Source organism: Aotus nancymaae, unplaced genomic scaffold, assembly GCF_030222135.1.
Source record: "Aotus nancymaae isolate 86718 unplaced genomic scaffold, 86718_ANA_hifiasm-v0.15.2.pri h1tg000057l, whole genome shotgun sequence".
Lineage (NCBI taxonomy): Eukaryota > Metazoa > Chordata > Mammalia > Primates > Aotidae > Aotus > Aotus nancymaae.
Genome location: NW_026988471.1, coordinates 28,531,250 through 28,555,886, shown reverse-complemented (window position 1 = coordinate 28,555,886; position 24,637 = coordinate 28,531,250). Strand labels below are relative to the sequence as shown.

At 45.2% G+C, this 24,637-nt stretch overlaps 1 protein-coding gene across 1 annotated transcript in view; it reads left to right on the top strand.

Annotated features, from left to right (window-relative positions):
- The window catches only part of ALK (ALK receptor tyrosine kinase), a 752,988-nt gene that overhangs the window by 378,360 nt on the left and 349,991 nt on the right, over positions 1-24,637 (top strand). Inside the window, exon 4 of the mRNA XM_064363964.1 lies at positions 6,614-6,815. Coding sequence (XP_064220034.1) covers positions 6,614-6,815 — 202 coding nt within the window. The remainder of the gene's footprint in view (positions 1-6,613; positions 6,816-24,637) is intronic.

Sequence of the window (24,637 nt, the reverse complement as noted above, 5' to 3'; positions counted from 1 at the left end):
AAAAAAAAACATTATAAGCTATTCTGTACTATTTGATTCCTTGTCATGTGTATTATTAGTCCATGCTTGTGTCACTGTAAAGGAATACCTGAGGCTGGGTAACTTATAAAGAAAAGAGGTTTAGTTGGCTAATGGTTCTGCAGGCTGTACTGGAAGCATGACAATGGCATCTGTTTCTAATGAGGGCCTCACGAAACTTATAGTCAAGGCAGAAGGCAACAAAGAGCCAGCATGTCACATGCTGGGAGCAAGAGCAAGCGAAAGAGAATGGGGAGGTCCCAGACTCTTTTAAACAACCAGAACTCACAAAACTCACTGAGAAAGAACTCGTTTATCACCAACGGTAATAAACGTGGTATTAAACCATTCATGAGGGATTTCCCTCCATGATCCGGTCACCTCCCACCAGCTTCCCTTCAACGTTGAGAATCACATTTCAACATGAGATTTTGAGGGACAAACACACCCAAACCATATTAATTTCACATCTGGCCCCCCAAATATCATGTCCTTACATTTCAAAATGTGGTTATGCTTTCACAATAGTTCCTTAAAAGTATTGACTCATTCCAATATTAACACAAATGTTCCATGTTCACAATCCAAAGCCTCATCTGGGACTCAAGGCCAAGTTCCTTCCACCTATGTGCTTATAAAATGAGAACAAGTAATTTACTTCTAAGATACAATGGTGGTACAGGCATTGGGTAAACATTCCTGTTCCAAAATGGAGAAATTGACCAAAAGAAAGGGGTAATAGGCATCACACAAGTGTGGAACACAGCAGGGCAGTCATTAAATCTTAAAGCTTCAAAATAATCTTCTTTGACACCATGTCTCACACCCACGGCACACTGGTGCAAGGGGTAGGCTCCTAGGGCCTTAGGCAGCTCCCCCCCTATGGCTTTGCAGTGTACAGCCTCCATGGCTGTTCCCACAGATTGGAGTTGAGTGTCTGCAGCTTTTCCATGCTGACGTTGTAAGCTGCCAGTGTGTCTACCATTCTTGGATATGGAGGACAGCGGCCCCCTTCCCACAGCTCCACTAGGAAGTACCCCAGTGGGGACTCTGGATAGAGGCTCCAACCCCACATTTTCCCTTGACATTGACCTAGTAAAGTTTCTTTGTGGGGCCTCTGCCCCCATGGTAGACTTCTGCCTGGGCACCCAGGCTTTCCCATACCTCCTATGGAATTTAGATGGGAGCTGCCAAGCCTTCTTCATTCTTGCATTCGGTGTACCTGTAGGCATAACACCACATGGAAGCATGGCTTATGCTCTCCAAAGTGGCATCTGGAGCTGTACCTGCAGTCTTTTGAGCCATGGCTACAACTGGAACAGACAGAATGTAAGGAGCAATGTCATGAGGCTGAGCAGGACAATAGCACCCTGGGCCTGGCGCCTGAAACCATTCTTTCCTCTTAGGTCTCTGAGCCTGTCATCAGAGGGGCTGTCTCAAAAACTTTTGAAATGCCCTTGAGGCCTTTTTTTAATTGTCTTGGATAGTATGGGCTCCCTTTTAGTCATGCTAATCACTTTAGCAAGTTGCTCCATAGGCGACTTGAATTCCTCCCCTGAAAATGTTCTTTTCCTTTCCACCACATGAGTAGGCTGCAAATTTTCCAAACCTTATGCTCGGCTTTCCTTTTAAATATAAGTTTCAAGTTTGTCATTTCTTTGCTACCATATCTGATCATAGACTGTTATAAGCGCTAGACCACTCTTGAACACTCTGCTACGTAGAAATTTCTTCTGCCACATACCCTGAGTTATCACTCTTAAGTTCAACCTTTCATAGATCCCTAAGGCATGAACGGAAATGGAGCCAAACTATCTGCTGAGGTGTAACACAGGTTACCTTTACTCTAGTTCTCAATAACTTTTTAATTTCCATTTCATACCTCCTTAGCCTAGTCTTCACTGTCCATATTTCTATCAACATTTTGGTCAAAACCATGTAATTAGTCTCTAAGAAGTTCCAAACTTTCCCTCATCTTCCTGTCTTCTTCTGAGCCCCCCTGCCCCTCCCCACCCCACAAATTCTAACCTCTGCTCATTACCCAGTTTCAAAGTTACTTGTATATTTTCAGGTATTTTTATAGCAGAACCCCACTCCTTGGTGCCAATTTTCTGTATAGTTCATTCTTGTGTCACTGTAAAGGAATTACTGAGGCTGAGTGACTTATCAAGATGAGAGGTTTCATTGGCTCATGGTTCTGCAGGCTGTACTGGAAGCATGACAATGGCATCTGTTTCTAGTGAGCGCCTCAGGAAGCTTACAATCATGTCAGAAGGCAACAAGGATCCAGCATGCCACTTGATGACAGCAAGGGCAAGAGAGAAAGGAGGGGAGGTCCCAGACTCTTTTAAATAACCAGATCTCACATAATTAGCTGAGTGAGAACTCACTTACACGAAGGGGATGGAGCTACACCATTCCTGAGGGATCTACCCCCATGATCCAGTTACCTCCCACCAGGCCCCATCCCCAACATTGGTAATCACATTTTAATATGAGCTTTGGAGGAACAAGCACATCCAAACCACATCACCACGTTACCACCATGTTACTTTGATTTTTAGGATCACTGAGTACCCACCATGTGGCAGGCATTGTGTTGCATACCAGACATTTAGAGGTGGTAGCAGTCTTATCACAGAAACATCTAAGAAATGAACGATGCTAGCACAGGAGCCCTTCCTAGGGATGTGTTTGTGTAAGTTGAGAGAGGGGAAGGCAGGGCAGGTAACCACAGCTTACTTCCTTACTTCTCGGCAGGAAAGTTCATGGAGTATTTGGCCAATGGATTAAAATTGTTGGTATATAACCCTCAGAGAGGTGAATTATGAGAAGAGTTTAGGACTTGGGGGCTTAGAGAGTTGACTCAATTTCTTTAGATTAATACTATTCTAGGCAGGCAGATAGAATTACTGACAGTTTGGGGCTGTAAGAATCCTTAGAGAGACTCTATCCAGCCCTTTCATTTTACAAAGGAGGCTTGGCAGTAGCAGAGCTACTCTAATTCAGTCCTTCTGATTCCAGGTTTAGTCCTAGATCAAAGGAATTCCAGATTAAGACACCCATCAACACCGGGAACTGATATTTATTACATACCTACCTTGAGCAGGCACAGTACTGCCCACTTGATACTTGTTATTTAATTTAATCTTCACAACAGCCATATGAGGTAGTCTATGCCCATATTAAATTTGAACAAACTGATATCTAAGGTGCTTAAATAATTTGTCGGAGGTCAATAACTGAACAGATGTAAAAGAGTTTGACCGCTAGGTTCATGACCCTTGGGTTTTGGCCCATAATTTGAGCCCTGCTGGTTGGGATGATAGCAGCACATTCCTATACTGGGGACCAGAGGTAAAAATAATAACTATTTCATATTTAATCATTAAACATATAGACACAATGCATAATAAAAGAAACATGGTCGTGGTGCTGTATGAGCAGAGCTCTTTGATCTGCCTCTCCACTCTCCCATGACCACACTGGGTGAAGGTCTGTGTGCTGCTAGACCATTCTCCTTAATTAGAAAGGACCCCAGTAGGCTTCGCCTAGCACCAAGCTATGCAGAGCAAAATAAATAGGGAATGGAAAAGAGAGAGAGGAGAGATAAATTCTTACTGACTTTAAAAGATTTATACTGACAATATCCCAAGGAGCTTAAGAAATGTATTTTTCCCTTTTTTTGGTAGAGGAAAGCTGCTGATGAAGAGATAGCTCTCAACTATAGAGTTTCACGGAGAGTAAAAATACTTTAAGCTCAGTCACTTATTGATAGTCTGGTTGCAGAAAATAAGATTCATATAAACATCATCTCACATATTAGAACTGGAAAAATAATCTATCTTCCAGTCAGCTTTGAAAGAGTTCCATTATTGAGGTACCAAATTATGGGGACAAAATTTACATGCATGACCACACCTAAGGGTGGAGAGGAACAGCGACAGAAGAGCCCCCTAGTCCCAATACCCCTGCACACACCTGCAGCTGGATTTTTGAGCTTCTTGTACATGCCCACATGCGTGCAACTGTAATCTTTCTGAGAAGAAGGGGATACTTTCTTCATTTTGCCCCCGTTCTTCCCTTCAGTAGCTCAAAAACTCCTGCTTTCTATTCAACATTCTGCCAACTTGAGAACATCAGAGAATGATCTCAGACCAGGGCACGGTTGCTGCTCCCTTATGTGTAAATTATTATCGGACATGGGACTGGCTTCATCCTAACCTCAGACCACACCCCCAAAGAATCTGGAGCAAGACTTTGTCCCCAGAGATACTTCCAGGGTCCTCACGTGCTCTGTACACTACCCTAGTATTGGAAACCCCAGTCATCCACCCTCAACACATTGCCTTTGCTCACAACAGTAACATAGTAAATGCTTCAAATTTGCATTTAGTCACATTCTTGCCCTTGTATGGACTTGCGGTGCAAGATGGAGATTCGGTCAATATTAATTCCCCCTTTCCCCTACCATACCAGATCGGTTCTCCTGCAGCACCACTCTGATGATGCCATTCTCCTGCTCAAAATATCTGGCTCTCTATTATCCACAAAATAAAGCTAGATATCTTCAGCCAGGAAGCAATGTTCTCTATGGTCTGATTCTACCACCTACCACCCTGGCCTTTCTTGTTTCCCAGTCTTCCGTCCAGCGTCCTGCTCTGCAGCCAAACATCATCTACCTTTATGTCTTTACTCCTCTTCCCTTCAACTTCTGCATAATCCATTCTGCCAGTATCTTTGTTTTTCTCTCCCTGTAAGACCTGGCTCGAAGATCTTCCTCTTTATGGATCTTCCCACCTGGACCTCCTGTCTCCTCCTTCCTGAAGGCTCCCAAAGTATTTTGCCTGGATGTGTGTCTGACTTTATGACCTCTGTTTGTGCTGATAGTTCCTGCAGACATCTCTTCACTCCTGCCAGACCTGGGGTTCCCTGAAGGCCACAACTGTGTCTGGTTCATGTCTGTGTCCTCAGGGCAAAGCCAGTGCTTGAATCTTTATTCAAAATAGGCATCCAATAAATGGAATCTGAGAGCAGAATGGAGTAAGGAAGGGACTGAATAAATGGATTTGGTCTGGTGCTAATGTGCCCCTCATTCCCCTTCCTACCCTTCTGACTTCCAAAGCTATACATCCTGGCCACACAGTACCTTGGCCATATTTTAGGCTGAAGTATACAGTGGGCCGGTGAGAAAGATACAAGGGGAAGAGGGCTGCTTAGGAGTCCAGAAATCTGGAGTCTGGTCTTAACCTTCAAACTAAGACTTTGGACAAGTCATTTCCCTATCTGAATCTCTAGTCTGCTTCTCTAGGAAATCAAGGGGACTGAATTAGATGATCTTCCCAATTCCTTGTCTTTCGTTCTAATCCCTTTTATTTTCTTCTGTGCCCATGACAAAAATGTTTCCTCCACTGCAAAATACTGTAATAATGTAGGTTTTTTACTGACGGCTGTAGTACTTTCGTAGAGCACTGTTCTCATGCCCATATGCCATGCTGAAACTCCCCAACAAGTACAGTGGGTTCACGTTCTTGGTCCAGCTCAGACACAGTCTTGTGCTTCCTTCAGCCTGATTTTAACCAGAAGTCACTTTTACCTACTTTAAGAATGTTGCAAATCTCCAATTCCTGGAACAATACCTTCTTTTTGAATAATGCTTTGCCTTGGTAGGAATCCCCCTCTTTTATCTGCACCATTGTTTATTGCAGGCTGCTAGTTTATTTGCCTATTTGGGAAATTGGGTTATCTGCAGAAGGAGACCTTGCCAGGAGTGGTTTAAGAAGACTGAGTACTCATTAGGCGCTTCCCACTGTGGAAGTCAGGGATCTCGTTGAAATAGATTTCCACTGCAAAGGGAGCAGCATCTAATGGTCCAAAACTTCAATGCAGAAGTGCAGCAAGTAAAATTAATGCATCAGAGGGAACGCCTGGAACAATATAATGGCACTGTGGTTTATACTGACAGTAATCCCCATGAATGTAGGTTTCTTGCAGGTCATTTGGCCTGTGCTAGTGGAATCAGGATTGGCTTGCCCCAGAGGGAAACTCTGCCACGGGCATGACACCAGGGGGGATTTGTAGGACTTTTTCTGTGGAGACCAGTTGCAAGTTCACATGACTCATAGACTCAAAAGCAGAAATGAACCTTAAGAGATTATTGAGTTCAGCCAACCCTCTCACCCCATTTTACACAGGAGGAAACCGAAACCTAGGAAAGTGAATGCTTTTCCCAAGATCATTCAACTAGTAAGGGAAGGAACAAGAGTCTTCTGAAATAGATGTTTTCTTCCTGTTTTACAGATGAAAAACTTAAGGCTCTAGGACACAGAAGTAGGAAGTAGGGGAGCTAAGGTTAGAACCTTGGTCTGCCTGATTATAAGGCCCATGTCCCCAGCCACTGTCCCTCTGCATCAGGCTATACTATTTACAAAGAAAATCTAAGAGAGGAGGAAGAAGGCTGGGTGCATGCAGAGAAGGAGATAACGGCCTCCCGCATCTCTGATTTTGATGCTATTTGTCTCTGAGTCCTGCCACAGAGCTACCACTGGTCTTACCTGAACACATCTGCAGATTCATTTTCCCTGTCTCTTTCCAGGCTCCTTCCTCCTCCTCAACACCTCAGCTGACTCCAAGCACACCATCCTGAGTCCATGGATGAGGAGCAGCAGTGAGCACTGCACGCTGGCCGTGTCGGTACACAGGCATCTGCAGCCGTCTGGAAGGTACGTCGCCCAGCTGCTGCCCCACAACGAGGCTGCAAGAGAGATCCTCCTGATGCCTACCCCAGGAAAGCATGGGTGAGTACTTCTCAATCATCAAAATTGATTTTATACCATGTGATTTGGCTTTTGGCTACAAATTTCTAGAGTCCGTGATATCTGGTTACAAATTCACAATTGTCCTTTAATTGGTAGGTCCAGTTTGAGCAATTACTACTAATATCTCTTGGGTAGTATCTTGGGTACTGATTTGTGGGTCCCTCTGACTGCCCTGGCTAGTAGCCCTTCCAGAGGCCAGGTGGCCAGCTGCCAGAGTGGGCATTTCATGAGTGGGTGTTAAAGATGTTCATTTCTCAAAGTTCAGATGGAGCCAAGAAGAAAACAGACAAAGAAATGTTGAAAGGCCAAAATGAAAGCAACTTAATATGGTGGAAACCGGGTTGTACCAGCAGAAGTTGGGCAGAAGGGAAAGGACAAAGTATTTTGGCCATCCAAGCAAGTTCTATGGGAGTTTGGTAACCCAGAGCAGGGTTAGTCATGGATACTACACCAGTGTCAATTCAGTAGAGATTGAAACAGAGCTTTGTGCTACAACCACCAAGGCATAGGACAGTGGAATCCTGTAAGCTTTCTGGAGATACTCACTTGCTTACTCAGTGATCCATCACGCCTCTACAAGTAGTGACATTGGAAAGCAAACTTGAATTAGGACACCTCTGTGCTTCGCTTTTGTTTTCCCATTCCATAAGTATAAATACCATCCTATGACCTCAGCATCGAGAGACCCCAGATCTGATTACTTTAGCAACAAGGATCCTTCTTTGTGACTTGTTTGCAGGAGAAAAACCCTAAATGTCTACCTATGCTTGGACTTGACTTCCTTCTAAGAGAATACCTTTTCAGAGGGGTCCCACCTGAACGATGACTCTTACCCACCCTCCATCCCCATGGTGTGCGGGGGGGAGAGATCCTGCCTGTTGCTTTTCCAATAAAGCTGAATGGCCTCCGTAGTAATTTCTTGAAAGTCTCCTCCCCACTCCCCACCATTAAGCCACCTGTATTTAGTTGCACTTAGAAGAACTACAAACTGCTGTCTCATCAGGAATGAAATCTTGGCATCAAAGAGAATGCTTTCCCCATTCCTAAACTCTTATCTATCTTCTTGCCTCTGAAACGCCTCTCTGGGCTGGCTGAGAAGGTCCCAGCTACCAAGGACTCTTGCTCTATTCACCACATATCAGTGTGGTATGGCAGGTGTCTGGGCTGCTCCCTGTTTGGAGCCAGCTGTCCTCCGGCACCAAGTCTCCTTCCAGCATGGTTTCTCTTTCCAGTAAGGAGCCTGAATGGGATGGCCTCTCATCTGAGAGCAGGGCTGTGTGACATCCTATAGGTATTTGCTCAGCTCATATTCTGAGAGCTGCATATTCTGACTTACTGCTGTCAGCATTCCTTCCCCACCCAGCCTGGCAGAGACCAAGGAGTGTGCTTGAGGCCACTGAGCCTTCAGGCAGTCAGTCCCTTGTGGTGCTGGTGGTGGTCTGCGCACTTCACTGATGTCTCTGGAAGAGGTGGAGTTGGAGATCACCCTGAAGGGTAGTCTGAGAATACCCATGAGTTTGCCAGAGGGGTTTTAGCACATCTTGTTTGGCTTGGCCTATTTCCCTATGTGGCATAGTCAGGAAAATAACTCCTCAGGTATGACTGGCCATAGGGTCTTGCAAATAGTTTTCCCTCTTTACCTTCCTATGTTCATAACTACCAAGTGAATTCCCATTTAAAGGAGGAGAAAACCGAGGCAGAGAGAGGAAACAGGAAGTGATGTGGTCCAAACTGGACTCTTTCCAGGAAACCTAAAGCCTTTCAGGGAGAAAGGGTGGAGTTGGGAAAGAGAAAGGGAAATATGAAAGAATCTTACAAGAAAAAAAAGAGAGAGAGAAATGATTTTGATTATTTGATCTTTCAAGACAGATGAGCCCTGGGGCATGCGAGGTCAGTGCCTTCAGGGGCAGCCTTCCCTCCATGTGGTGCATGGCCACCTGCCTCCAGGTCCACCTGGCCACCTAACTTACCCTCTTCCCAAGGCAATGGCTCCATCACCAGAGGAGCTGCTCTGTCCTCTGGAAGGTGTGAGTTGAGCAGGAGAGAGGAATTGGGACTGAGCTGAGGCAAATTCAGTGACTTGACGGCTTTGTCTGGGACCGTGTACATCTGCAGGGGCTTCACCTTAGACCCCAGTTTCATGTGTCTCAGGCACAGCGATGTTTTCCTCCAGCTGTGGCAGAGCCATGGAGGAGTTTAGTGATGAGCAGAAGTGATTCCAGATTTAAATTAAAGATGCCTGGGCCAGCCTCTTCACCTTCCATGAGATCAATATGGTGAGGGTGGAAGGTGGCAGCGGAAAGGACAATCAATAGACTGTCCACTGCAGTGCAGAGCTGCTCTTGTGGGTGCCTTGGACAGCTGCAAGGAACAGGGCACTTGCCCAGCAAATCAAAACTTGCCCAGCTTTGCACTGTTCAGAGTTGGGGATCACAAAAGATGGAGATTTGCCTGCTCTCTGATTATGGGGTTACTGCTAGTCTCAAGAATCTCTGGATTTGTACTACTCAGCAGTTTGCTTTGCTGAAAGCTCACTCAGTTTAATGTCAAAGATGACCTCATTAGCATAGCACTCAGAGCAGCGAGGGGGACACAGTGATATCTTGGTGACGTCAACTGTGATGATTATGAATGGAGCTGGCTTCCTCTCATAACAGGAGATGGTGGTTTGGGGACCACTATCTGGAAAACAACATTCCATGTTTGTAGTAATGAGAGAGGAAGTTGTAATAATAAAGTCGGCTGGGGAGAGCCTGACTCAGAGGAGTGGGCGGGGGAATGACAAGTCAGACGCCATCAAGTTCCCTGGAAACCACTGAGTCGTGAGCAGGCGGTGCCCGCTGTCGTGCACGGGCAGGTCAGGAGCAGCAGCCTGGTTGGAAGCACCCGGGGACAGGAGGCAGGGGAAAGGCAGTTGGAGAGGTACAGCAGCTGCTCCCTTCCTAGTTGCCTGGAAAGCAGTGGAGTATATGAGGTCTAATGAATCACAGAACGTGAGTGGCCATGTTGGCCAAGGCTGCCTGGCTTTGGCAGGAATCTTGCAGGGGACAGACAGATGAGTGCCCCGCCTGGTCATCTGCCCAGCCAGAATGACCAGAGAAGCAAGGAAGCAGAGAAACAGGGGCTGTCAAACAGCCCAGGCCCACTGGTCACAGAGTCACATAGGCATGGGACATCTTAGCTAGAAATTAGTGACCATAAATTCCCCATGAACTGAATGAACATGGTAATACCTGTGTAAAATGGTGAGCTCTGAAATGGCATATGGAAAATGGCCCACGTGGTGCCTGGCTGTAGTTGGCACTAATAAACGCTAGGTCCTTTTTGGTTCATACATTCATTTCACCGTCGTGGATTGAGTGCCTCTTATGTAGTACATGCCAAAGATGTCACAGCCGAAGACGACAAGATCACAGCTTACAAGGAACATCTAGTCCAGTAAGGAAGACACAAGCAGAATAGCAACAGCACGTGCCTGTGTGGATGTTTTCAAACTGAAGCTTCTGTTACTAAGAGGCTGAGCTAAGATCACTAGTGGCAGATCCTGCAGAAGCAACCAGCTAGGGAGCCACCCGCTGCACCACACTGCCGTTCCGATGTGTCTTAGAAAGATGGATCCAGCAGCCACTGTCTGTGTAAAATGAGTGCTCTCCTGGATGTAGGAATGCAAGCGGGAGGGTGGGTGGCATGTTGGGCCATAGGAGACACTCTCCAGGGCTCCTGCCCAGAAGGTCACCTCGAGTCTTGTTTCCTCTCCAAGCACATGGCTTTCTCCCACAGCTGTGGGTATCTGGGGAGTTTATTATGTGTGACCAGAACTACACAGTCTGTGGGGGGAAGAATTGGGCCCTGAGGAAATAGAAGTTGCCAATCATTTGAATTACTAATACTTGAAAAGGTATTTTAAACCTGAAGTCGTTGGGGAAACTCGGGCTTGAGCCAAGATAAGCTATCAGGGCATTTTAAAGCACAAATAAGTCCAGAGGGTGGAGGTAAACTGAAATTCTCTTCAGCACAAAGCCTTGCCTTTCTGCAGGACCTCAACCCCTAGACCCAGAAGATACTTGAGTTTAATCTCCTCCCCTCTCCATGTTGGTTTCCTGATGGGAATATGAAGCCCAGAGGTGTGATGTGATGGGGTGGGATGGGATGTGATGAAGGTCAAACTGCAGGCTCAGACTAGGCACAATGGCTCACACCTGTAATCTCAGCACTTTGGGAGGCCAAGGTGGGAGGGTCACTTGTGGCCAGGAGTTCAAGACCAGCCAGGGCAACATGGCGAGACCCCCCTGCCACCTCTACAATGTGCATGCATGTATGTATGTGTGTGTATATATATATATATATATTTTCTTTTTAGTTAGCCAGGCATCATGGTATGTGCCTGTAATCCCAGCTACTTGAGAGGCTGAGGAGGAGGCTTGCTTGAGCCCAAGAGCTTGAGGCTGCAGTAAACTATGATCATGCCACTGCACTCCAGCCTGGGTGACAGAGCAAGACCCTGTCTCAAAACAAAACAAAACAAAAAAAACTTCAGCCTCGTGACAAAGCCAGGACTCATCTCCACAGTGGCGCCCTGGAGGGGTCTGTTTCCTAGCTGCCCAGCTGCCCAGCTGCATCAGGAAACCCTGAAACTCACTGCCCTTGGATTAAAATCTGCAGCCACCCTCCCCAAGTGAAGAAAAATTCGAGTTCATGCTGGGTACCCACACAGCTGCTGTGCTTACTTAAGGCAGTCAGTTCTGACCACAGATCCCAGCTTTAAAACCAGTAACAATCCTAATGGAAAATGTGCCAAGGTAATTTAACTCAAAGAGATATTGATTTGTGGCCATCAGGAGGTGCGGTTTCAGTCCTGATTCTGCCACTAATTTGCAGCATGGTTATGAACAACCACAGTATTGCCCAGGCTCAGATTCTTACCTTCTAAAGTGGAGAGTCTGGCTGCCCTCTGCTCCCCTCTTCTGTCCCAGCAGTGCCAGTGACCCATCTCCAGATGCCATCCAGGACGAGGGCAGCAGGAAGTAATTCTCCCTATCCCAAACTCCTGCTCCCTGGGCAAAGAGGAACCTCCCTACTGACCCACTGATACCTTCACCACTAACGCACAGAACCTGAATGTTCCTGTCAGTAGACAGGCTTAGTGAGAGATGGTGTCAGGGTAAGGCACCTGTGGACAGATGCCACCAGGCATTTGCTTCTGAAAAGGGACCTATTGCTTTTCCCAGGCTGCTCTGGATTGAACTTCAGTCAGCCCAGGGCAATGTGGCAATTCTTGCCAGCTGGGAAAATCAGAGCCTGTGGCATTCAGCCTCCATGGTCAAAAGTTCTCTTCAAATCTTGTCTGCATGATAAACAAGATCAGGAATAAAAAAGGTGATCATTTATTGAAATTGATGCCCTCAAGTGGCAATGTCACAATGATTTAATTTCAGGCTCAGCTTTTTCTCACTTTGAAAGTCATTCATAGAGTCAGCTTCTCTCTTTTCCCCCATGGTATGAATAACACACTAATAAATATACAATAAGGTCTTTAATGTCTAGGTGATTTACACTAAAAAGAGAGAGCCATTCAAAGACTCTAAAAATAATTTTTAAAAGCCTTAAAACTCACACTCAGCCTTGTCAGGGGCATATTTCCCAGATACCGCGTTATAGGAGCAATCGTATAGCTCAGAGTTCTCTGAGCACACGGTGGTCAGGAGACTTGAGGTCTAAGTGTTCTTGGAGGAAATTCTTCACACACAATATGAGCTTGGACAAGTCTCAGAATCTCTGTAAGCCTCATCTTTGTAAAATGGTAGTATCCATGCCCCTCATGGGGTTGTTGTGGGTTTAAATTAGATTAACTTGCAGAGCAGGTGCTAATAGTGCCTGCCCCCTGTCTCCCAGGCTGTCTGTCTAAGGGACACCCATCTCTCAGGCTGCTCAGGGTCATGGCAGGGTGGGCGGGAGGAGAGCCAGGGTTACATATTTCATACCCCTCCTTCTCAGAGTAACCACTTGTGTTCTCCAAGATGGAACCCAAAGTACCAGTCTCACTGACTATACCCGGATTTACCATATTTCTCCCTATTTTGAGTAGTAATATTGATGTAACTACTAAAATGCTTATCCTCTCGAGAGGAACTGGACTTTGAGCCATTAATGTGGTAGGTCTCAAGCTTTAGTAATACAAATTAGAACCACACATTTTACAAAATTCATATAATTGAGTCTCATCTTGAGCCATTCTGATTTTACTCGTCTTGGAATGGGCCATGAGCATATGTATTTTTAGAAAGCTCTGCAAGGATTCTGGTATGCACCAAAAGTTAAAAATCATGGCTCTAATATCTCAGCTTTAATTGATTGATCACATAAGTGGGTAGCTTTATATAACTGTTTACTAAACACTCAGAAGAAAAGTAATAAAGAAAGCTTAAAGTCTTGTGTTTAAGGTGGACAGCCGTTTTTCTCCCACTCATGGGTGGACAGGCTAGTGACAAGGTTTCCACCTCTGGCCTAATCCTGTCTGTGCAGCCCCTGACCTGGGGTAGCTGGGGGGTATCCAAGGTCATGAATGTTGCTAGGCTCCACAGGTGGATACACTCTTGACACATCTGTTATTCTGTCTCTGGAAGGACTATGGTTTCCAAGGCCACAAGGGAATGAGAAGAATACAGATGAACTAGAGAAGCCAAACCTTTTAAAGCCAGAAGGAAGCTACATCCCATTCTTCCATTTATCTATCCATTCATCTACCATCCATCTATCCACCATCCATCCATCCAGCCTGTCCTCCTATCAACCCATCCATCCATCCATCCAGCCTGTCCTCCTATCCACCCATCCATCCATCCACCCATCCACCCATCCATCCACCCACCCACCCATCCATCCATCCATCCACCCACCCAGCCATCCATCCACCCACCCACCCACCCATCCACCCACCCATCCATCCATCCAGCCACCCACCCATCCATCCATCAACCCACCCACCCACCCACCCACCCACCCATCCATCCACCCACCCACCCATTCATCCTCCCACCCACCCACCCATCCACCCACCCATCCACCCACCCATCCACCCATCCATCCACCCATCCACCCACCCACCCACCCATCCATCTACCCATCCACCCATCCATCCACCCATCTACTCATCCATCCACCCATCCACCCATCCATCCATCCACCCACCCATCCACCCATCCATCCATCCATCCATCCATTCATCTGTGCTCTTTGTACTTCACTTATCGACTCTCATCTAGGTCCCAGGTTAACAACAGAGCCACAGCCCTCCTTTTTGTTCTCAAGAAGCAGGTACTATATTGTTAATATTCATGGTAAATATCTGTACAGTGCATGTTCAGTTTACCAAGTGATTCAACATCCATCAACTCATTTCACCTTTACTATGATCTGTACCATACACATTATTCACTTCCTTTATAGATGAGTAAACCGAATCTCAGAGAGCTTCCATAATTTGCCTGTAGTCATGGGTAACGCAGGGGAACACAGCTCTTCTGGGTCCATTTCTTTTCTCATGTTGTTTTCCAAAGAGATTCTTGAACCCTGGCATCATGCCTGGCTCTGAGGAGACTAAGAGCTGTTCTTATCCAACTATGGTGTGTATGCAATTGTTCCTGGCCCCGCGCGCGAGTGCACGCGTGCACACACACACACACACACACAGCTCTTCTCAAGAGGACTCTTGTGATATTTGGTCATCTAATTCTGGGCCACAAGCCTTGAAGATGGAGACTCTGGGTTGCACACCTTTTTATGCTAGCAGTGTCTGGCACAGTTCCTAGCACATTGTAGGGGTTCTATGTTAGGTAGATGGATACCATATCAATTGAAGCCAGTTCTAAAACCTAAGCTCTGGGTCTAAAAATTAAAGCCCTGCTCAAGATCACAGAAAAGTCTCTGGAAAGATGAAAAGTATTTTCTCCCTGCCCTCCACTCACACCCAGGAATAAATGTGTAACCCTCCCCGGGGCTCAAGAAGTAGCCATCAAAATGCACCTCAACTGTGAAGGTTGCCATGAAGTACAAAGGACAGTTCCTTTCCTGGCAGGTACAACTTTTACTCACGATTGCTTTCATTGATGGGTATCAAAAAAAAAAAAAAAAAAATGAAAAGACCATCAGCTTCTGCCAGTTCTGACCTTCGAGATTTGACAGCTGAAGGCTTGTAGTGAGGCTCTTTTGAGCTGCTGCTTTTGCTTTCTCACTCTGCCCTGGATATTTGATGGATTGAACACCAGGATGATGAGAGAACTGTGAATACCTATAACCCCGTGGCTTGTCACAATGGCATCTTGGCCAATCCCATAATGATAAATATATATTGTATACAAAGAGAAGTCAAAATGCATAGAAACAGATTCTTCTCATCTCAGAAGTGTTAACTGAGCCTTACCATTTCCCGGTGGGGAGGGAGATGGTAAAAATAGGTGCAGGAATTTTAGCAACAGAACACTGGTGTCAAGAAATTCACTCAGTTCACGTGTGCATTCTTTCAACAAACGTCTATGAGTCATGCTCGATCCTAGGCACTGGATGGACTCTGGAAGTTCATTCAGCCTTCAACGGGCTCCCAGTGAGGTTTGGAATTGGACGACAAGACACAGTTATGATGCCATCAGGAAAGGGGTGTAATGGGTGCTACCTGTTGGGTGCTGTGGGAATGCTGGTGACTGTCAGGAAGAGCACTTGAGCTGGCTCTGCAGCAGGGGAGGGGTGTCAGGTGGATGACGAGAAGTCATCCCACACAGAAAGTGCACGTGTGCAGAGGACAGCCTAAAGACACAGATGATGAGCTATGGCCGTGACGCTCTTGTTTTCTCCCTCCCCCTCCCACCCAGTTTCCTTATCCTGGCTCTCGGAGTGCTCACTTTCATGTGTTTGTGGCCACTGGTTTATGTGGCAAGAAAACCCATCCCTCTCCACAAAAGCAGTCCTCAAACAGCAAAGCCTCATCCCTGGGCCCCACAATCACCACTATCTCTTCTTGTAGCCAATGTCCTGCTGCAAACACTCAAAATACCTCCCTCTAAGTTGAGGCACTTCCCTCGTTTTCACGTTTTCCCTTGTAGTATCTTCTTCCCCAGTGAAAACTCCAAGCACCTATATTGACAGTCCGTGCATGCAACTGTTTTTACCCCAGCACAAGTGGGTCTTATTGTACGAGCCAGGACTCCATGATTGGCCTATTGCCCCTTCACTCCCCAGTTTGCAAGAAGAGTAGCCATGGACGGGGATGGAGCTTCTTCGTGGATTGCCCTTAACCCCTTTTCCACTACAGAAACCCTTACACGTGCAGTATCCCCTCCTCTGAAAAGCCCTTTTAGGGTTTCTCAAATAGCATTAACCATGCAGCCTTGTGACCATCCAATTACTAGCTTGTCTCTCCCCACAGTTGACAGCGACCCAGTGTGTGCTCCCCGTTGGCTCCTAAGTGCCAACACGTGAAAGACGGGGAGAGAATAAGGCTGTTGGGGAAGGGACAGGACCTGGCATCCCAGGCAGGAATTCACCTCCCTTCCTTCATTCCCCGTAATTTGTATGATAATGAGGAAGAGAAAGAGGAAGAGTTACTTGATGCTTACTCTCTGGTGTCAGGCATTGTTCTAAGTGCTTTGCATGTGTCAGCTCATCTAATATTATGTGTACCATCACTTGGTGAGGGAGGCACTAGCGCCACCTCTTTTACAGTGGGAAAGTTGAGGCTCAGTGAGGCTAAGTAACCTGTCGAGAGCTGCACAGCTTGTAAGGAGTAGACTGGATCTGAGCCCAGCTACTTCAGCTCCACTGTCCCTGCTCCCAATCACCACTCTGTAGGTGGCAGCTACCTTATTACCAGCTGATAATTAAAGATGTATTCTTATGTGTTCATCATTATTAATCATTATTTATTCTTTATAAATACCCAGCTACATTTTTTATAGTATGTATGCAATCCTTCCTGTCCACAATAAAGGGCAAAGTTATAAGGCTTTGATGCACAGAAGAAGCCTGTTTTAGAGAGCAGGCAGTCCTGAGACTTACGTCCAGCCCTGCTGAAGATCGCGGACAGTCTATCCAGAAAGGCTGGCCTCAGCTCTCCTGTCTCCTGAAGCTCCATTCTAACCCAGTTGCCTCCACCTTCAGAAACCAAGTCTGTGGTGAGGAGATGGAATTGGGTGATGTGATTGCCAGATCTTTAAGCCGTAAAGAAACTGTCTAGGCAACTGGAGCTGATGGCCGAGGAGTGAGGAAACATCCTGACCTGCCTCGTAGCCCATTTCCCCTCTGCATTCACACCCAGCCTCAAAGCAAACCTCCTTCTTTCTCTTTACTTGGCCTACTTCTAAGTTTGCGTTTTCCTCTTTGTTTAGAGAACCACGCACATATGCCTAGCTAAACTCCTGGCTTTTACAGAAATGTGTTCTCTTATGGTTCAGAGCCTTAGTTAAGAGCCAGAGCAGCCTTGGGATTTTGAATTCAAAGGGCTTCACAAAGTCTACATACAGATTTGGTGTGATTTCTATTCCTGGGAGAATCTCACATCGGTAAGCTCAGTGAATGAGTGTTCCCACTGCTTTCCAATGACTAGTCGTGTTCCCCTTGCCAGCAGGGAAGTCTTGTGGTGGTAAGAAACGGGAGGGTCCCTAAGGGAGGCCACTGAGAGCAGGCTGAGCCCAGGGCATGAAGTCTACTATTGCCAGTGGCTGAAGATGTTTCTTCAGATCAGTCACCCGAGGGCACCGGGATACCTGAGGATCTGGGACCTTGCTCCACCCTGCAGGGCAACTTAGCTCAAAAGATGCACATATAATAGGAGTCTAAGGAAAGAGCTATGGGCTGTGCTGCTTTTCTCTTAGCCCCACTGTGTGATCCAGGCTTTCAGTTCACCCATAGGAGTGTGAAGGAGAAGCCACGGTCAAATTGGTATTTGCTGTTCATTCTGTGGAACGTTCCTGCAGTCATAGAATGATCACCTCAGTGACTCCTCCTGGGCATCAGGAAGCCCCAAATTGGAGCAAATGAAGACCTGGATGAGAGAACTGACAAGTGAATATCACGGGCTGTTAATCTTCAGCCTCAGATCCTTCAGGGGGTCCCTGTGAAACCCAGCATCAAGTCTGAGCTGTTTATCAGCACAACACTCAAAGCCACTGGTCAAGCTTCACCCCTCTTGAGCCTGGCTCACCCCATTTCTCTGGACCCGTGATTCATTCATATCAAACTACTCACAGTTGCCCCCCAGTGAAGCAAGCCAGTTCTAGCCCTCTTGCCTTCCTCACCTTCCAGATCATCAAAAACAATCCTTCTTCTCCTTCAAGAAGAAATCTCAGCTCCTTTTCAACAAAGCCTTTCTTGAGACCCCAGACCCTCTGTAAGCAGAGCTGACTGCACCATCATTTGCACCATCATCTGCTGCCTGTTCCATGTCTCTATTGGTGTTTTCACAGCACAGGACCATGTTTGTTCTTTTACATGTCTTCCTCACCAATCAGGTACCCCAAGAATAGGGATGGACATTATTTATCACTGTATCTGCACAGCACTTGACTCATAGTCTGTGTTCATTAAATGCTTATTAAATGAACAAATTCCCCAATTAACTGGACCAGAAACTCTTTGAAAACTTGAGACATAGTTTTAAGAATGCATCCAGAATGCTCTTGACCGAAATTCTGTCTCTGTTCTTGGTAACAACTCACTTCCTTCTGCCCAACCTCCAATAGAATGACTGTCTTCAGCCTGGGATACCTCCATTTGCAGCCCGGGTTACCTCCATTTGCAGCCCTAAGCATACCACACCACCGAGCAAATGCTAGCCTGTGTTAGTCTCGGAAATGAGATGGTTCCCATGCTCGGTGATTGCCCTGTCTGCGCGCCTTTTAGTTCCTCCAATTTTCTGAGCTATTTCCTGCACATTTCCTGTTCTTCCAGTCAGGCCTTTTACTGAGTAATTTCCCCCCCAGTTAGTTTACTAGTCTTTACATCACCACTTAACCACATTGACTTCTGTTGAGTGTTTTATCTTTTCAGATAATTTAGGATGAATTCCAATTGCATTCTGTCCATCTGTTCCTTAAAGATTCCCTCCATGATTTTGTTTGTCTCTCTTGGGACTAAAATTTCTCTCTGACTGCATGAAATTCTAATCAGCATTCTATTGGATGTTTACCTGCAGACCTAAGAGTGACTTCCCTGTCTGGAGTCTTCCAGCCGTTCTCTCAGTGGCCTGGTCACCTGCCCTGGGAGCTTCCTTGTGCCCATTGGCTCATCCTCTCAGTAGACCCAGATGACTTCCATTTTTAAAAAGCCTCACTTGTCTAACAACTTTCTTATTTAATCTCTGCCATGTTATGTAACTTACAGATAAGTCTCCGGGGTTTGGGGAGCTGGTGGCAGCAGGTACATTGTGTATGGGATGTGAGCCAGGAAATTCGGTTGTTGGCAAAGTCAGAGATCAGATGGAAATAAAAACTCCTGCATTTCATCATTTGTCCATGGTTCTTAGTCCTTGGCCTTCATCCATGACTGCCTCTCCAATTTCACATTCCTACATGACTGTTTATGGGTTAAACGCATAATCTAGCTAGCAGAACTTGAAAAATATTTCAATCATATAATCATGAAGCAGAAATGAACCTTAAAAGTAATTAAATTCAAATTCTTTATCCCATACCCCAAACCAATGCAAGAGGCTCTTCCAGAGCTCATCTGGCCTTGACTTGCCTGGCTCCAGCAGCAGAATGCTCACCACCTTGCAAAACAGACCAACCCATTGTAGAGCAGCTTGAGCTCCCAGGTAGAACTTGCTGATGGCCCCTTGGCTTTATAACCTTGGAAAGGTATTGAATGTCTCTAAAAAGTTATTCAATGTCTCCAGACCTCTTGTGTTGCATACACAAAATGGCAATAGTAATACCTGCTCACCTTGTAGGATCTTTATGAAAATAATGCTTTTAACGATGATAGCCAATGTGTATTGAGTGTTTACCATGTCTTCATACAAAAGCATATGATTTCATTTACTACTGCAATTTCCCTAAGAAGTAGTATGTGATACAAGACACATAGAATCATATGAGTACCCAACATACGTTAGTTCCTTCTCCTATTTCATCATTATCTGGTTGATCCTCTATTTGTCCTCTAGAGTCACACAGAGCAAGCTTACTTTCTCCTAACAAGGCAGTCTGTCTTCTCTTTGAGGACAGTTTTTATATCACTTCTTCACTGTTTTCCCAGGCTAAGTAATTTTGGTCTCTTCTACAGCATATTTGCCAGCCATATTGTTCAGATGCAATCTTACCAGCAAAGGAATCAAGAGGCTTGTTCAGTGATCTGGAACCTCCACCCGCTGATGTGACTTAAGCCTGGCTTCCCCTCTTGCTAGCTTTATTCTGCATTTGAACCCCAGCCACCTAAGTTGACACCATTAGGAAACATGAAAGCTGCTGCAGCATTTCATTAAAACCATTTCTTAGACTATTTGATTTTTTTTTTTCCAAATGGACAATCCTCAAGTTTTTCTTGCAGGCAAAGAAGCCCTTTCTTGTTCGCTATTGACATTCCCAAAAATGTCTGATTCGGAAAGAAATTTAATTCTGGCCCCAGCTTTCACATCATCTTGCTTTGTTTGTCATCCCTGTAGCCTGCCAGCTTTGCCCCTTTATTCCCCTAATTGCCAGAGACATTTTTATACTGAGTAAATTGCATCAGGCCCACTGCAAAATGAATCAATTTGGGAAGAGTATGAGCCGCACTGTTGTCTTAAGTGTGCATTAACATTTAGATGTGTTATTTAAAATGGGCCTGGAGTTAGTGCCAGAGAGACAGCCGCATACCTATTCTGACTCATTCTCTGCTATTGGACTGCACAGAAGGGACCTGGGGAGCCCTGCAGCCCACCACCAACCCTGTTTTATTCTCCCTATCTCCAGAGAGGGCTTGAACTAGGTGAAAACTTTTAAAAGCTGAGATTTGGGAAGTAAATTTATAAACGAAGTTTGACTTGGTGATCTCAGAGTGAAATAAAGACAGGTGGAGGAGGAGATGAAGGGGAGGAGAGGTTCTCCTTCTCTGTCAATCATACACCGTGTGCACACGTGACATCTAGGTTTAAATACAAATCATACAGCCAGAAGTCTTTGGAGGTAAAACAAAGCATACAGAAAAACACAAAGGACACCACTCAATGCTCTAGTTTAAAAATTAAGCCATGTTCTGGAACTGGTGAAAAAGCAAGGCAGCAATCCTGATAATCATGTGGTGATTTGATGAGATAATTCTTTTATCATCAGGAGAGTCAGATAATATCTCCATTAGTAGCAGGAGGTTTAAAAATTGGAGAGAGTGGCAACACCAGGACAATAGCCTGATTAATGCTTTTTCAATCACCTGGGCTTCATGGCCTAAACTGGTAATGGATTCCATCCATCAAAAAATTATTCTATCTGGCATCCTGGTTTCTGAAGAAATCTGGGTGTCCTCATAGAGTATTGGTTAAATGATTTAATGTGGATGAAAGCTCTTAGCACAGTGCCTTAGTAAAAGCTGCTTGAATCTATTCAGTATATTTTAATATATGTTCAGAGATATAATGACCCACTAGATACACAAGAGAAATAAAATATTAGTTGTATAATGAAGACTTGAAGCTCTGAGATTTATGATTATCAGCAATATGAGTGTGGCACCTTCTGGGGGAGATTAGCCTGAACCCCCTGTTCATGAGAGTCACTTCTCTCTGAGCTGCCCCTAAACCTCTCTGTATGTAACAGCCCCAGTCCCATGGAAACTCACTGACTGTGTGTATTTCTATCCCTTTTTCCCACTGCAGCCTCAACTTCATCAAAACATACTGAACTTTCCTTGTGGGGGTCCCCAAAGTCCAAAACAGTGCCTGACACAGGAGAGATAGTCAATAAATTTTGTTGACTGGGCAATATTTCCAAATTAAAACTCAAAACTAGCATCATGCTGATGTGTGAGTGAAAGTAGATGATGATAAGGCTATCTGATGTATTTTGTGCCAGGCAGGCCTGAAGCAGTAGCATCCCTGACCAGAGATAGAAAACGAGGCATACTCACTGCTGACCCACCTCATTGCTTTCAAATAACAGCAGCTACCACTTTCATAGCACTTACTATATGCTGACTTTGTTCTAAATGGCTTTACCTATCTTTACCCATTTAACGTTCACAGTAGGACTTCAGGGTAACATATTATTATCCTCTTTTCACAAATGAAGAGACTGAACTTGCTCAGTCACACAGCTAGTAACAAACAGTTAGGATTTACTCCCATAGAGACCACTGCACTATATGATGCGACCCCTCCAGAAGAGATGTAGAGAGGTGGCTCCCCACGTTTCCTCCCCCCAGCAGAGGACTTCACAGTGGCCCTGGCAGGTGACATGTCAGGTGCACAGGGACAAATACTAGTGAGAAGAGACTGTCTCCCCAACATGTACCACATGGAACGGCATCCCTACCACCTATCCAGTGAGCCCCCTTCGTTCTGCTACCACTAGGACCTGGGAGGGAGGATCCTAGGCAAAGCCTTACCACATATGGTATCTGTGTGGGAAAACTGAGAGCAGAACCAGTGCAAGCTGAAGAGATGTTTCCTGCCCTTCTCTGTATCAGGACAGGTATGGGAACTAGGAGGCAGTGTCTGATCTATACTTCCACCAAGCCCCAGCAGTGAACTTAGCAGAGGAGTTGTTTCATTCTATTCATAGGCAAAATTAGGTAATGAACACCAAGAGGAGGGAGGTGTACATAGTGTATTCTTAGGTAAACTGAGGCAAGATGCGATGACTAAGTCTGCATGCATTCTGCTGCTGTGCAGGAGCTCACTCTGAGCACAGACGCACTCCAGCACTGTCACTATCAGAGCCCTCACCCAGGTCACTGGACCCAGAACTCTCCTTAGCCTGCTCAGCCAAGCTTGAGCTGGCCTGTCACAGCTGTGGAAACAGGATTTCCAAAACCTCCAGAGGAAGAGTGAAAATCATTCCCTGTTTTCTAATTGGCTATGAAAACATCTTCCTCTAGTTGAACTTCCCCACTCGCCTGCGCCTTTTGACACATGTACTTAATTGTTTCTAAACAGGAAGCTAATGTGATAAGAACTTAGTTACCTCTGCATCTTCTGTGTTGAAACTATTTTGCCATATGCTTCTAAAGCTGATTACAGGTTGATTTTGATGAGAGTGATGTAAGTCCCACCAGTTTTGCTATAATTGATAGTCTGCTACATGATTGGGGAAAGAAAATTGTTTATTAGTTCTCAATTCAAAAATGAAATCTACAAAAGTGTTTCCCATAACCACATGATCCCATTATGCCTCCCCTCACCCCCACCCCTGCCATCTTGGTGAGGTCTTACCCCATGGATCACCCCTACCTTTCCATCCTATTCAGGATTGCCCTTCTCTTTGCCTTCATTCACTCATTCATCCATCTATTCATTAAATACTTATTTCAATAAGAATTCCTCTATTATGTCCAGGGAAATTAGCTAGATGGTAAAAATAGAGCAGGGACAAGGAGAAACAGTCACTATCTTCAGAAAGCTCACATGCTAGAGAGGGAAATGAATACTACAATTATGTGTATAATTATGTCATTGCCATAGTGATACATGACAGAGGGGTACAGGCTTCCAGGAGGTCTTATAAGCAGGACCTGACCCAGGCCAGGAGCTCAGGGGAGGCTTCCTCCAGGAGGTAGCATTTGAACTCAAGTGTGAAAGATGAGTAGGAGTGACAAGTAGCAAGACCCTTCCTGGGAGCGGGAACAGCATACAAAGGACCTGAAGGGAAAGAGGTAGGACATTTGTGAGGGAATCAGGGAAAACATGCATCTGAGCCTGAAAGAAAATCGAAGACTGGCTGGAGAGAAGGTCAGGGGAAAGGACAGGCAGAGGACTGACCAGGAATACTCAGTCTATTTTAATATATGTTCAGAGATATAATGATCCACTAGATATACAAGAGAAATAAAATATCAGTTGTATAATGAAGATCTTGAAACTCTGAGATGAAGATAAACTCTACATCAACTTTTCCTTGACTTTGAAGATAAAGCCAAGGAAATTAAAGACAAAGATTATCTTCAAAGCCAAGGTAAGTCGATGTAGAGTTTAAGGATGGGACTGCAAGTCAATTGGAGGTAGGGTAGAGATTGGTATGGAAACCAATTTGCAGACCTTTGCAGAACCACAAGGAAAGGGAGGGTAGTCTTGAATAGAGAATGAGGCATAGAGAGAAGTGAATGACTTGCAGATATGTACAAGAAACCATGGACAGGATTCGTGATGGATTGGATACAGGGTAGAGAGAGAAGAAGATATTTTTAGCTTGACCAATTGGGTAGACAGAGCCATTCACCAAAACAGGCAAAAATGATGGAGGTACAGGTGTGGAAAGAGAAGTAAAAACTTCAGTTTTGAGATGTTGAGTTTTTTGAAACTTATAAACAGCCAAGGGGAAATGCATGTGAACACAAGGGTCTGGAGTTTGGAGGAAAGATGTGGACTAGAGGAAAAAAAACAGGAGTTGTTGGCATGTTGGAGTGGCCTTCAAGCCCTGGGAGTATATTAACAGGTCTATAAAATTAACTGATAATAAACCAGAGACCTAAACAAAACCTAAAGCTATTATACATTTCTGGAATAAAACATAAGAGAAAATCATTGCAAACTTGGATAAGCAAAGCCTTCTTAGATAGCATACAAAGAGGATAAACTATAAAACAAAATTTTGATCAATAGGAATTTATCAAAATTTAAAACT